We start from the raw sequence: 13,974 nt of genomic DNA on the forward strand, positions 1-13,974 counted from the left end.
TGGTTTATTCAAATGACTACATAAAACTCATAAGCAGACGTGGTGTTATGTTTGTTGGCGGGATTAACCTAATCTCTATGAAATGTTCCGTATGTTGAACGCATAAACGAATGTAAGGGATTCCGCGTGTGGGTATGAAGCGTTAGGTAGGTTTAATACGAGGGCTAAGACATTCTTTTAACATAAGTAAATCATCTACAAAATAAGATTGGAATTAGAATTAATTTTATGAATGGAATTTGATTATGAAATCGAATAACGTACCTATAAAAAATACCTCCTCACCAAAATGACGTTCAATAAAGGTACCTCACATAGGTCACCTAGTTTTTACAAAACTTGATTAAAAAAAGGTTCGTTACCTACAGAGCACGTCGTAAGCATTAAGTAATAGGTATGCTTTAAGAGCATAAGTTTCAAATAGAACATTTTATTAACATAGAACCTACATTTGTCGCGAAACCTCTTCTAGTGCAAAAACGTTAACCAGCGTTCAACTCATTACATTAGTTTGCTTATGACCCGCGGGAGTGTCACAATGAGGTTCGGCCTATGTCCCATTAAAAGCGGTTAGCGGGAAATATGACAGGAAACTTTTGATCTTAATATTCGCTGTTTTTATCTCCTGGCAAAAGTAAAGTTTTTACTAGGTAGTGACTGCTTATCTGAACTCCTCAGTTCAGGGCCCTGGATAACCCTATCGGGTCCTTTGAAAATACTGGTTGTCGGACTTTTTTTCTGCCGACTACCTACTCGTAACGATTACCAAAGATGTTCAAACAAAACCCGGACCACAGAGACGTTCCGAAACACGGAAGAACTCGCACTAGGTATAGAAATAATCACTCATCCATGTTCCCACCGCTTTAAGAGTTATTTAACGCTAAAATCGATAAACCCATTGGCCATAGACACGGGCTCCTCTGGCGATAGTGAAAAGCAAAGGTGATAGAACATCGCTAGCAGTCGTACCTCGCCTCATTCAACCCCACGTGTAAGCCGTGACTTGGTTATTCATCTGCGTTATTTCCAACAGAACGCATGCATGCCGCCATTTTGACTAAAGCTTGCACGTTTGTTTGCTAACATTTTTTATGTTTAAGTATATAAGTACAGTACTTTCTTAAGGTAAGAAGGTACCTAGGGTTTTTGGATTATGGCAGGACCTTCATGAATTTGATATTCAAATATGTAGCTAAATATGTAGATATTATTATAGTTATTTACGTAGATACTTTTGTGAGGTAAGTAGGTATATTTTTTTCGAAATAATGTTTCATTATTTGCCATCATTATATATTCTCGAAACTGCATTATTTGTTAAAACTAACCAGCACTTGTTCACTAAACTGTCGGATGTCAGAAAAACTCCTATGCGAGCTAAATATATAAATCAGCTGTGTCACACGAGGTGTAAAACATCTCTCATGCAGAAAAGTTTCTTTGGCGTCGCGTCGCCCCTAGAATCTACAATAAAATTCCCGATGAGGTTAAAATACTACCTCTTCATAAGTTTAAGAAAACATTACAAAAAATTCTAATTGAGAAATGTTTCTATACGGTTGATGAGTTCTTAAACGACTAATTTAGATATTTAATTTTAGGTTTAATTGTAAAAATTTATTATTTTAATTCTAGTACGTAGTCTAAACCATATTTGTACGTCTCACCATAGACAGAACATAGCGCACTATTTTAACTTTAAGATCTACATTTTATTTTATACATACGTTTTACAAATAATAAATACTTTGACTTTGACTTTGATTATGTATTTTTATCTGACGTGTTTTTCTTTTATATATTGTTATTAATAACGTAGTTTTTAATTACATAACTACAATTTATTTTATCGAGAATTCATTAAATTCTTTAATTGAAAGTGAATACAATTTATTGTTCAATACTTATCAAAGACGTTGAGTATCGAACGTATTGCAAAGTTTTTAACTAAATTATAACTAGTTATTGTTTCAAGTTATTGGAATTAATTGCTTTGAAATATTAAAATGTAATTAAATATTCTTTGTAACTCTGTACAAGCATTCCCCGACCTTTTCAATCAGCATTTAGACAGATACTCAGTTTTTGTCTATTTTTTTAAGAAAACCAGGCAATTCAGTACATGACCTTTATGTATAGGCAATTGACCTTACCAGAAAATTATTATGCTTCGTTAAACGTGCTAATCTCAATAATTGGATTTGAAAAAAAAAATGTCTGGAAGTAGTAAAGTTCTGATACGCAGGCAAAACCACTGGCAGAATCTAGTCCATAGCAGTCGTATCATTAAAATATCACAAACAAATCTCAGTAAATAATCACGTTTCACACAAAAACCAATATTCTCATAGCTAAACAAAACAGTGTTCTAACCCGATGAATCATGTCAACTTGAATTGTTTATCTACATCGGTAACCTTTCACAAAACTATGCCAGACCTTATGGATTGTGGTCACTTGTGTTTTCAATGAAAATAAGAATTTTCTTGGTGTCAATACGAAGACAGGTCTACATTTTGTTTGTATAACCCGTTGAATGTTTCGGCCATTGGCAATTGTACAGTGGTTCAGTGGTGGATGATCGCTCTTTGTGCTCGAAAATTCGCTTAAAAACAGTTTTTGAACAGTAAGTGGACTTATTTAGAAAATTCAAAGTACGGTCGATTAAATTGCGCAATATTTCGTGTTGTGCACATTAAAATTTATTGATAGCGACAAAAATAATTGCACAATATTTTTCTTGTAGTATTGCACAATGTTATTGTACTTCTAGAGGTAGAACAAGGAAAAAAATATTTGCGATGACAATTATTAAATGTATTTAACTAAATTTAAAATATAAAAAAAATCTATTTATTCTAGATCCACCAACAATGACATCGAAGCTATTCCTCAAGACATTCAACATGGCGACTAGACATCGGTTAGACAAGCGAGAGATATGTGGCCTGCATAGTACTGTCAGAGGAACTCTGTTCTGCAGCCGAGTGATGGGGTTACTCCCTGTCTCTGGTCTCACTTGTCCTACTAGCCGGAGGTTGAGGTAAGATGGGAATGACAGTTCTCGTGGCCCTTTTTACGTACGAAAGTGGGACTGGGGCAAGATGGCGAGTTTGCAGAGGGCGCAAGCCTAACTCGTTTCTCCGAACGATAACGATAAGAGGCTATGTAAGTATCACAATGATAATTCTGATTTGTAGAACAAGAGACGCAACAATTATAAATATTTTTTTCTCATTAATGATTATAGAAGTGTTGTGCACGCCTATAAGTAAGGAATTCACCGCAACGCCATTTAATATAACTTAATACCTAATGCAATTTGTTAGTGAATAAGTCGTTGGTGTGTCAATAAATAAATAAATAAACAACAGTAAGACTTAAGCTTTTGCCTACCTTTTTATTACACAACACTAGTTGTTCATCCGCGTCTTTGGAGAGCTTCTTTCCATAGTTTGACAAAATATAGCCCACTAGCTTTTGTCCGCTACTTCATTCGCGTGGAATAGTGGATCCTAGCAGATATTTGGTTTGACCAATAGATGGCGCTATATGTCCGGAATCAATTTTATTTCTTATTTTTCCTATCCTATATCCTTTCTAAAGTTTCAAACTGTGTCTGTACCAAATTTCACACGAATCGGTTCAGTAGTTTAAGTGTGAAGAAAAGACAGACAAAGTTACTTTCCCATTTTTAATATTAGTTTGGATGTTACCTGGGGATAGGTAGTTTAACTTCTTAAAATTTAGATCTTTTTTCAATCAGCTCTTTATAATATTTGTTTGGATCAATAAACATTACAGGGTTAATACGCCATAATAAAATTCCCATAAACAAGATTCACAAAATACCAATCAGTAAATCGGATATGAGCTCCACTTGACGCGTAAGGGGTTGTTTCTGTCAAATTGCTCCAACTCTGCGAATATTTAGTGTAGGAGGAGATAGGTACATTCGTAAAGAACAAGTACTTCGGCTAACCTATTACTTACGATTGGGATTGTTAGGTGATCTAGATTGCTGGAATACAGATCGGTACTTAAGACATAATTGAACTTGTAAACGAGGGTTGTTTGAGGGTTAGGACTTGTGTCCTGAAGAGTTATATAAGCATTTTTTTTCTTTACAATTGAGTCCTATTATAATAATAATAGACACAGGACGTGTCCTTATTAGGAAACACTCAGGACACGTCCTGAGTGGGACATCTACATAATTGGCATTTATGTCTAGGTATATTAAAGTTGTTTTGCTCACAGAAACAAGGACCATTATAACACCAAAGACGAAGATATTTAGTAGTATCGATGGATCGAAAAATTGGATGCCCTTTTATAGTTGCTTGAATATTTTGTGTAGAATTTTTCTGAAACAATCAGACAAGATTTGTACCGAAGTTGGCCATATCCGACGATACACGTATACTGTAATTATAGCGTAGAATTAGATGTTTCAGAGAATACAGGTGTCATATAGTATTATGTAAAGTTGTCGTGAAAGCCATACGAGCTAACTCATTAAGACAACATCTGAGTTTCACTCAAAGATGTACTGTTTTATTAACATTACACTACGCAGTCTCGCGAATTTACTATAACTTTCGTAGCACATTGCGATACTTGAATGCGAGAATGTGTACCAATGTTGCAAAAACTTTTGTGCGTTTATTATTTCTACAAAGGATTATTTTTCTATCTATTTCTGGTAAAAAGAAACTAGCGTATTTGTTTATATGTGTAAAATCTTGTTTATTCCGAGATGATTGTAACTATAAAAAAGCTAAAATGTGTCGAAGCTAGTTCTTAAGCTGTTCTTTACTTTCTATTTTCCACAATAACTTTCCTTTATGATCATGGAATTAAAAGAATCCTTAGTAATGCGTCATAAATATTTTGATTAGGAAAACTACTTGTAAAATTATAGCCATTGAATATTGTAGTGTGAAAAGCGCCTTAGCAGATTCCCCAGCGACAATTCCAACACCTGTGAGACATTCTAATGACGCTACATGTAATCAAATGAATTAGGAATGGATGAAGTGGGTAGCAGCATACGTAATGACACATGATAATTTCGTTTAGTTGATGCAAATACCTATCGAAGAGCTCTGGTTTAGCAAACTGCAGACTAAATAGTTGGCCGACAGTTGGCCCGATGGATGGTGAACAATATTTTTTAAGAAAATTGAGAATTAATTCAAACTTTAAATAAAGTGAAAAAATAAACTAAATAAAATTAAAGTTAATAAAGTGTAGTACCGGCCAAATGTCAGATCCTTGTTATGTACTACTAATCATTTCCATACCGATTTATGAGCCCGAACAAACTATCGGCCGACTAAAAGTTTGTAGTTTGCAAGAGAACCCCTTGGATTATTAGGATTTAAATGTAGTGTTAGAAAGGTTTGCGGTCGCGTTTCGTTACCATTTTGTAGTAAAAGGTTTTCGTGTGGAAACAAATGAATTTAATTTTAGTTCGGTGTGCTTTTAGACGCTTGCATTAGTAATGTTTCTGTTATTTGAATTTCATTGCGATTTGTAGTGGGATTAAATGAATTGATTCGGATTTGAGATTATTAAATATTTATATGGATAGTTAAATATTTGAAGAACCGATTTTTTACCATAGATTTTTTACCATAGAATTACAAAACATAGGTATATTATAGCTGTTTGTTTTTCGCAATTTCTACAACGACCCTGGAGAACTACTTGGCGCACCTGAACAAAGAACCTTCCTCATGAAATAGGCTATCTAAGAATAAAGTTAAAAGACTAACTCTTTCGCTTTATAATTAAGTAGGTAGTTTAGGTGGATATCCAATAAATATTATTTTCAGGTTCACATTCCGGTCTCCATACACGGTCCTGTACGTGGCGAGTTTGTTCGGCCAGCTACTGATGTTCGTCATGACCTTCTGTTGGCTGATGATGAACGGCATCTCCTTAGCTAATATAAGTAAGTTGTTCGTACAGAAATTATTCTTTCTCGATTCTTGACTTTATCCTTGACTTGGTATGTGAAAAAACAAAGTTACTTTCCGCTCTCTATTCCTACTTAAAACTACGCAACAGATGTTGATGCCGATTCAAAAGGAGGTATATAATTTATACCTGTATGAAGCCAGGGTCACTTGTATACTCAATAAGCAACATAATACACAACCTTTGCAAAGACCCTTCATATGTTTATTAACAGAAAGCCTCAAAAGATGCAAAATAGCACAATATATTATTTTTTCAGCAAACGCAGTATTCTACACATCAAGCCTGATTTCATCATTAATCCTACTACACATCGGTCGCTGCTGGCCCGCGCTGGTGGGCAGCGTGGAGACGCTGGAGCGCGAGCTGCCTCCCTTCCACAGGAACGTGGCCGCCATCAGCAACGCCACCACTATATTCATATTGACTGCTGCTATTGGTACGTATGATCTCGTCACTAATACTGCTGCACATCGGTCGCTGCTGGCCCGCGCTGGTGGGCAGCGAGGAGACGCTGGAGCGCGAGCTGCCTCCCTTCCACAGGAACGTGGCCTCCATCAGCAACGTCCATTCATATTGACTGCTGCTATTGGTATGTGTTATCCATTGGTTTGTATTATTATCAGTCCTTTGGTCTTCTGGAGAAAGGCCTCGTCTCATACAAAGAAAGCTGGAGTCTTCATCTATCATCATTTTACTAAAATTTAATTTCAGCAATTTTCTTATACTGTCATCCATATGATGTCTGTCAGAGAGAAATAGAAGAAGAATACATATTGCATCAACCCCAAATGAATGACTTAGGACCAGGGCAGAAGGAAGAAGAAGACCATCATCCGTCTTGCCTTTTCTTATATACTTCTCTTTTTTAGATTTTGTCTTCGGTCTTTAAAAAAACAAAATACTACTCAGAGCCATATCGTCTTTCTATTTAGCAATATTATTTATAGTGGCTAATTTTATAGTAATAGTATCAAACATTAATACATTATCACGAGCAACAGAAAATACGTCGCACAGTCTCAGGTGTACTCTCCACATAAATCAAATTAGATGGATGAGACAGATGAAATACTATCAAATGTAATAATATAACTATGTAAACACGCATTTACTATTAATCCTTCAAGATTTTAGAAATACATCGCAAAGTAATTTAATAGAATTAAGAGCTTTTCTAAATAAGAAAAGTGATGTTTATTTATACATATCTAAATGTAATTTGGAAGCAAACCACCATTTTTAACTTCAGGTTATCGAAATCGATCAAAATTTGCAGACAGAAATTCACCAAGTATTCTACAGCACCGAGCAAAGCTTGGAAATGTAGAAGCAACGTGCGACTACGCGCTACGGCGTAGCAATGTGCTACGAAATCGTAGCGTAGTACACATTCACATTTCTGAACTGGTTACAAGTTCTTGAATGTTGGACGTTCAGTTACTAGTTTACTGCAGCCATTGATTGAGATTTGAAAGGATTAAAGGTCATGGCACACATGCACGCTACGGCACGGTACGGCACGGCGCAGCTGTTATTAGGTAGCTGCAAGCTCGCTGTCACCCCGCCGCTGTTTGCTTTATATATTTTTTTTATGTTGACGTTATCAGTGTTATATATGAATACGATTTAGGGCTCAAATTCAAATGTCAAGTTAATTGATGGGTTGGAGCTACGCCACACCTTTATAATGTTTTTTTTTCTATTTTCAGTGGAACATCTTCTTTCAGTGTTTTATGGATTGAAAGTAGCATGCGCTTGTGACTCTAACAATGTGGCTGAAAACTATTTTCGCTTTAACATGCCTTGGATCTTTGATTATACGCCTTTTACGATTTGGAAGGGGGCTCTCAGTGAGGTTAGTATTGTTCTGAGGATTAATGATACTCAAATCACATACACCAAAATCGAAGTAATTCTACAATCGCTCTTCATTCAAAATTATCTGGGCGATTTTCACATTTTCTAAAGGCCCTTGGTACTTTAAAAAAACGCTAGTGCAAAGTGCCCGGCGGGAGGTAAGAATCTGCGGGGCAGCGATCGTGTGACGCCACTGTTGACTTAGTTTGAAACCCATCGACCATGGAAGTATCCTGTACAAGTTAACCAGGTTATAAGAGAAGGGTGTGTAAAAGCATCTTACTTTCTTCCTCTGTTGCAGTTGTTTAATATTCAGTCGACGTTTGTGTGGAGTTTGAACGATCTGCTCATCATGGTGATCAGCATCTACCTGACGGAACATCTGCTCATACACAATGAGCTCCTCAAGAAGGCTGCAGAACAGGTAACCATTATACTGTTAGAACAAACTTGTTTGAGGAATAAAAAAAGTGTTGTAAGGGAAATAACATTGTTGTAGGTATTTTTTTTTTGTACAAATGGTATCAAAATCACTATCTTCTATTGTAAAAATATACAACTACATCTGAATGAAGGATCAGTAATTTTACAAAAATACATGCATGAAAAACTCTGTTGGATTACTGATTATTAGAAAATCACTAGGTAGGTATACAAATACATACCTATTGATTTTAATCATATATTTTTTAATGTTAAAATAATGTCCAAAATTATCCCTTATACAGTACAAAATACACCTACCAAGACTGCATTTAATATCTGCCAATTTTGTTTTCAAGACTATAATCTTTTTGCGCATGGCATGTTGCCAGAACAGAAAACTCGGCACCCGGCTGCCTGCGACTTCCATTTGTTAGTTTATTATTTTCGCCAAAATAAAACGTCTTACTAGGTTTAGAAAATAGAAGAAAATTTTAGGAATATTAAGGCTTTAGCTTTTCGCTGTAGAGTAAGCCTTATGAGGAGATTCTACTAAAATTGTGAATGAGTCTACGCGACTCCACAGCATCTGTTCGCACGCAAAAATGTTCGTACGTACATAAGTAATTTGTTAATGTTTATTAGCGAGAGAGCTAGAAAAAACATTTTGTTCCAACACCAGTTGAATCTTGGAAAAGTATTATATTAAGCCTCAAAACGGCTAAACCGATTTGAATGGCTTTTGGCGCGGAGAAATATAGCAGCTTTGTGTGAGATAAGCTATTTTATCCAGAGTCACGTGCAAAATCTAGTTACAAATACAGGTTTGCTATAAACACAGACAGACACAGGTTTCAATTAAACACTACTACTAGTTGAGTGAAATTGTGTGCGACTACAGACTACAGTCGTTAGTTTCCTTCGCCTAATTTCGCAATGTTTGCGCAATTTGTTTGGAGTAATTTACATTTTCATTGTTTCTACGTTTTAGCGTATTGTTGAGGTAGTTGTTGTGTTAAGGTGTGAATTGCAATTATTATAGGGCCGTTCGAGTAACATACTTAATACTTATGAACATACATTATTGTTTCTCATTTTTTTAAAATTATTTCTGATGTATAATTACTGTGTGTATATTTTTAATGTGTCATCCTTGACACAGTAAAAATCTCAAAATACCTAAGCACTGAAATCTGAAAAATTATATACGTACGTTATGTAACTCATAGCTACTCGTTATAAGGTTTAATAGAGGTATATATATTCCTATTTCCCTATGACCATTTTTATGGCAAATAAAATAGGCTGATTTCACAGTATCAACTTTAAAAGGCAAGCCATTGCCAAAATTTAATAGAATATTCTACACCCTAGCAATATCATTAAGATCATAACCCCAGTTATTATAATAAAGTCATTACTTTCGCTATCCACGACAAGAAGACGAGAGCAATGTCGGTGAAAACGAAGAAATTAATTCGCCTACTAACCCTGATTACTTAGGCGATAGTTATCTTAATGTATCTCAAAAGTATCGTCAGGATAGAACAGTCAGTAGCTGAACGCGGCAGTTTTCGTTTGACCTCGAGAGAGTTGAATTTTTGATCAATTGTTATGATTATACTCTTTTTGCTTTGAAAACGAAGAGGGCAGCAGAGAAAGTGTAATTGATGGAGTTAATAAGGTACCTGTTAGGTTAGTTGCAAGATTGCCCACAGACTTATAGATATTTTATCTCAAAAAGCGGGTGGGTCACACTTGTATGTGTAAATGTATTTGATTGATGTACTTGATTTACTATGCGTGAGCTCAGGAACGCTCAGAGTTAGAACGGTCGAGTTGCCGAGTCATACAAAAACAACATGCATGTACCTTTGCCCACACAAGTATGGGTACCCGCTTTTAAGAATTGGTCCTTAAACGATTATCACTTGACACCGCGCACCGCCGCCTTAAGCGGTGAAGCAAGTTGTATGTTCAGTCCACGATAAAGAAAAAAAGTTACTTCAAAATATAATTCAATTTTTTTATTAAAGACTTAGGTACAATATGTCTTAGGTACTTTAATACAACATGCCTCTATATTTTCTTTCCTTAATCCCACAGGAGCACTTTTCTTGCCTAGAATTCCGCACGCAATACTTGAAGATAGTCCGTCTAGTGAAGCTGATTAATGGTCAGTTCGGCATCTATATACTGACTTCGTTCGGCAGTAACCTGTATTGGATATGTACGCAACTTTTTTATAGCTTGAGGTAAGTTTCGTCCCTTGTTTCTTTGTTAGTTTTAGTTAAGTCATCATCGTTTTGTTGTCCTTATCCGAATACTTTTCTGTCTTATCGTCTTTCACACAATCCATTCATCGTTTCTTTGATAATAATATACATGAGCAATACATATTTACCTATAAATACATAGATAAGTAAAAGTAGAAATATAGAAAAGTTTTAACTGCCTATTTTTGTATTGTTCCTAGGTGTTCCTACCTCAGTGATTCAATTTAGTAAATTATGAATCTTTAATGTAATCATGACATTTCAACACAGTTCATGGAAAAATAAATAAGCCATAAAAACTGAAAATTAAACTGCCTAATTTTATCATCCTTTCACTTTATGTCAAAATACTAAATAGCATCACTTAAAACTATCACTACACATAAACTTAGTAGGCCATATAATTTAACCCTCTGTTAATTTCTCTGATCACAGGCGAGCGGTCAAAGGGTTAGCCGAATTATTTACTTAACCTCCCACTGCCTGCTAATAATTTGAATGTTGTCTTTTTCAGTCGGACGCAAACGGGACATTTTATTACCTGTACGTTCAAGGATTCACAGACTAAGTGAGTGTGTATTTTTTTATTTCTAAAGTATTGAAAGAAATTTAATTGCATTAGATTCTATGTTGAACGGTTAGTTAAACTACTTATACACACATAATTAGCTTTTGCGAAGTCAATTTTGGAACTTTTGTTATTTTTTTGTGTTTATCTTTTTATTATTGCGGACGTACACATTATAATGCTTCTTAGTTCCGTTTGTTATATTTAATGGCTATATTTTGTAATAGTATGTGATCAGCCCTAAAAAGAAGATAAAAAAAAAAACAAATGAATTGTCTACATTTCAGAGTGCCTCCTGTCAATGAATACGAGAATCCCCTTTGTCCGTGGATGTTAGGGGAAAAAGGGTATGTCGAGTGACTCTTCACCTTTTGAAGTGAATACGACAATGATTAAGTTCAGTATTATCATACATTTTTACAGTCTTGAATACTAAACATTTAGGCTGCGTAACAACGTGTTCTCCTCTTATGAACCTAATAAATTCCATGAAAGCACTCCATTATTCCAAATTGAAATCTTGAGATGTTAATTAGATTATTAAACAACACTGTTACAGACAATACCTTCAGTAAATTGAGACAAATGTGTTACCATCCTTGCAAAACGACATGTTGAACAACCACACAAAAATTATCCTTATACAGCATAAAATAAGGTTTGATTTCGCTTGTTTCCAGGGCCTTGAATGGCGTAGAACACTCGATATATTTCACATATTCGTTCTCGTTTCTGTTGCTGAGAACTCTGCTCGTATTGTTGCTGGCTGCCAGGATACATTCGAATTCTGTTGCCCCCCTTTATGTACTGTACGGAATTCCCAGTTCCCGGTTTCATATTGAGGTGAGTACTCCGCTTTGAGTATGTGAATTGGGGAATTCTGGATAACACGTCATGTGGGGTGAATCGTTTTGGTCGTAAGCGAATAGTAGGCTAAGCGATCAGTGATGCATGAACGAATCGTCTCGTAGACGTGTCTCATTGGTTTGTAATGTGTGTTGGAACTTAAAATAAGCATTAATTAATATTATTTAATAATTTGAAATCTGCCATGGTCGGGAAGAACTTTCGTCGGTACTGTAAGGTTCATCACCTTGATGTCGTGTTTTTTTTGCTCTTTTATGTAAGGGTCAAAAAGGTAGTTTGAAAGTCGCTTATAATGTGAATAAAGCATATCTTTCTATGATTAGTTCTTTGAGCATGTATTTAAAACTACAGAAAGTATGTAGTTTATCTAGTATGACATTTTTTGCAACTGACCCAGATTAACGAGTGTATCTCTGCTGTATTTTCCTGTGTATACGATAATGTTTGGAAACATTGCGGCCTTGGCAGTGACATGAGCAAATATTATTGTAGGTGGAGCGATTTATTGCACAAATAAACAACTTGAAAGTCGCCATGAGCGGGTTGGACTTCTTCTATGTTACAAGGACTATGATTTTAACTGTAAGTAATGTGTGATGAAATTAATATATGATTAAAAAAAAATACAGGTAGGTATTATTTATTGAAAACTTTAATCTGTAGACAGTGTGAAACTTTAAGAGACCCCGTTCGGCGATAGTTTATATCGGGCTCATTTTATATAGGTAAAAGTTAATTATCATACCGGTAATTATAGAGCAGATGAATGATGGTGCTCACATTATACGACATGTAGGTTGGTATAAGATCGACTAATTTGATTGGATCCACGATTACCTTCAAAATAAGCTGTCAATCAATTATGCTGATGGTATCGTCTGCAATGTGCGTGGAGGTTATCATAAGTAGCTCATACTAATAACTGAGGTCTATAAGTAGACATTGTTTAATTAAAATTAAAAGTTTTTCTTCCAGCTCCTGGGAACTATCGTCACATATGAACTAGTATTGCTACAATTCAACAGATAAACAACAGAAGATTTTGAAAATACTATTGATTACTCTTAATTTGGTATTTATGATTTGTAACACCTTTGTAAGATATGCTTCATGCAAATAAATAAGACATTAAAATAAACAAAATATGTGTAAAAAAATTAAAATTATATAATACATTTTTTGCAAAAAAAAAAATAAAACGTTAAAAGGGTTATTTTAATGTTTTACGTTAGTGTAAAAAAAAACCTTAAAATTAAAATAAACCACACCAAAAATACAAACTAAACTCCTCATTCAAGACTCCCCACTTCACCACTTCGGCTTAACCCTTACCGTAACATCATTAAAGTAACGAGTGCTGCAGTTTTTCGCTCGGCGCGTACTTTAACCCTGCAGTGCTCTGGGCCACCATTATTCACGTCGGGCTAACTAATGAACTGGATACCTGTGGCGCCACTCGCAGCTCAAATACTTTAATGAGCTGGGTAATGTGAGAGAAATATGCTTGAGTTTTTTTAAGCTGAGTTTAGCAAGGGTTGGTCAGCTTAGCTGGAATTTGGGATTTGTAGTTCTGCACTTTTATAATTGTCACAGTCGAAAAACGTCCACTGCTGGACAAGGGCCACCTCCAAGCTAAGGGATTTGCCTACAGGTACTATAATATACTAGGGCATGTGTGTTTGTGAGCTCAGTGCCGGTTTTTTTTAGCTTCGGAGATACTATCACGAAAAAAATAATAAAAAAGTTTGAAGAAGTTATTTTAGGCACAACAATATTGTATCAACACGTTTATATTAACAACGCCCCCGTATATCTCTTAACAACGTAGGAAAAAGCCCAAATGTGAAAAGTATCGCGATAAGTACCCGAAACTCGATCTTCCAAAATACGTCTCAAATAACTTATTTCCACCCAAAATTCCGAGAACGAGTTAATTCTACTTCTTAATATAAAATGTGTTCGTAATACCTAATTTTGTCAACAATTCCCATA

The 13,974-nt window shown here is 35.3% G+C and overlaps 1 protein-coding gene across 1 annotated transcript; it reads left to right on the forward strand.

Annotated features, from left to right (window-relative positions):
• Nucleotides 1–2,876: 2,876 nt before the first annotated feature.
• On the forward strand, nucleotides 2,877–13,153 carry LOC124642473 (gustatory receptor 5a for trehalose-like). Its single transcript, XM_047180906.1, has 11 exons — nucleotides 2,877–3,046; nucleotides 5,844–5,962; nucleotides 6,248–6,427; nucleotides 7,701–7,846; nucleotides 8,150–8,272; nucleotides 10,378–10,526; nucleotides 11,062–11,115; nucleotides 11,403–11,462; nucleotides 11,796–11,958; nucleotides 12,475–12,564; nucleotides 12,958–13,153. Exons 1-11 carry the CDS (start codon nucleotides 2,877–2,879, stop codon nucleotides 13,009–13,011), a joined length of 1,308 nt encoding a protein of 435 aa, XP_047036862.1. The 3' UTR covers nucleotides 13,012–13,153.
• The last annotated feature ends 821 nt before the right edge of the window (nucleotides 13,154–13,974 follow it).

This window comes from Helicoverpa zea, chromosome 2 (assembly GCF_022581195.2).
Source record: "Helicoverpa zea isolate HzStark_Cry1AcR chromosome 2, ilHelZeax1.1, whole genome shotgun sequence".
Taxonomy (NCBI): Eukaryota; Metazoa; Arthropoda; class Insecta; order Lepidoptera; family Noctuidae; genus Helicoverpa; species Helicoverpa zea.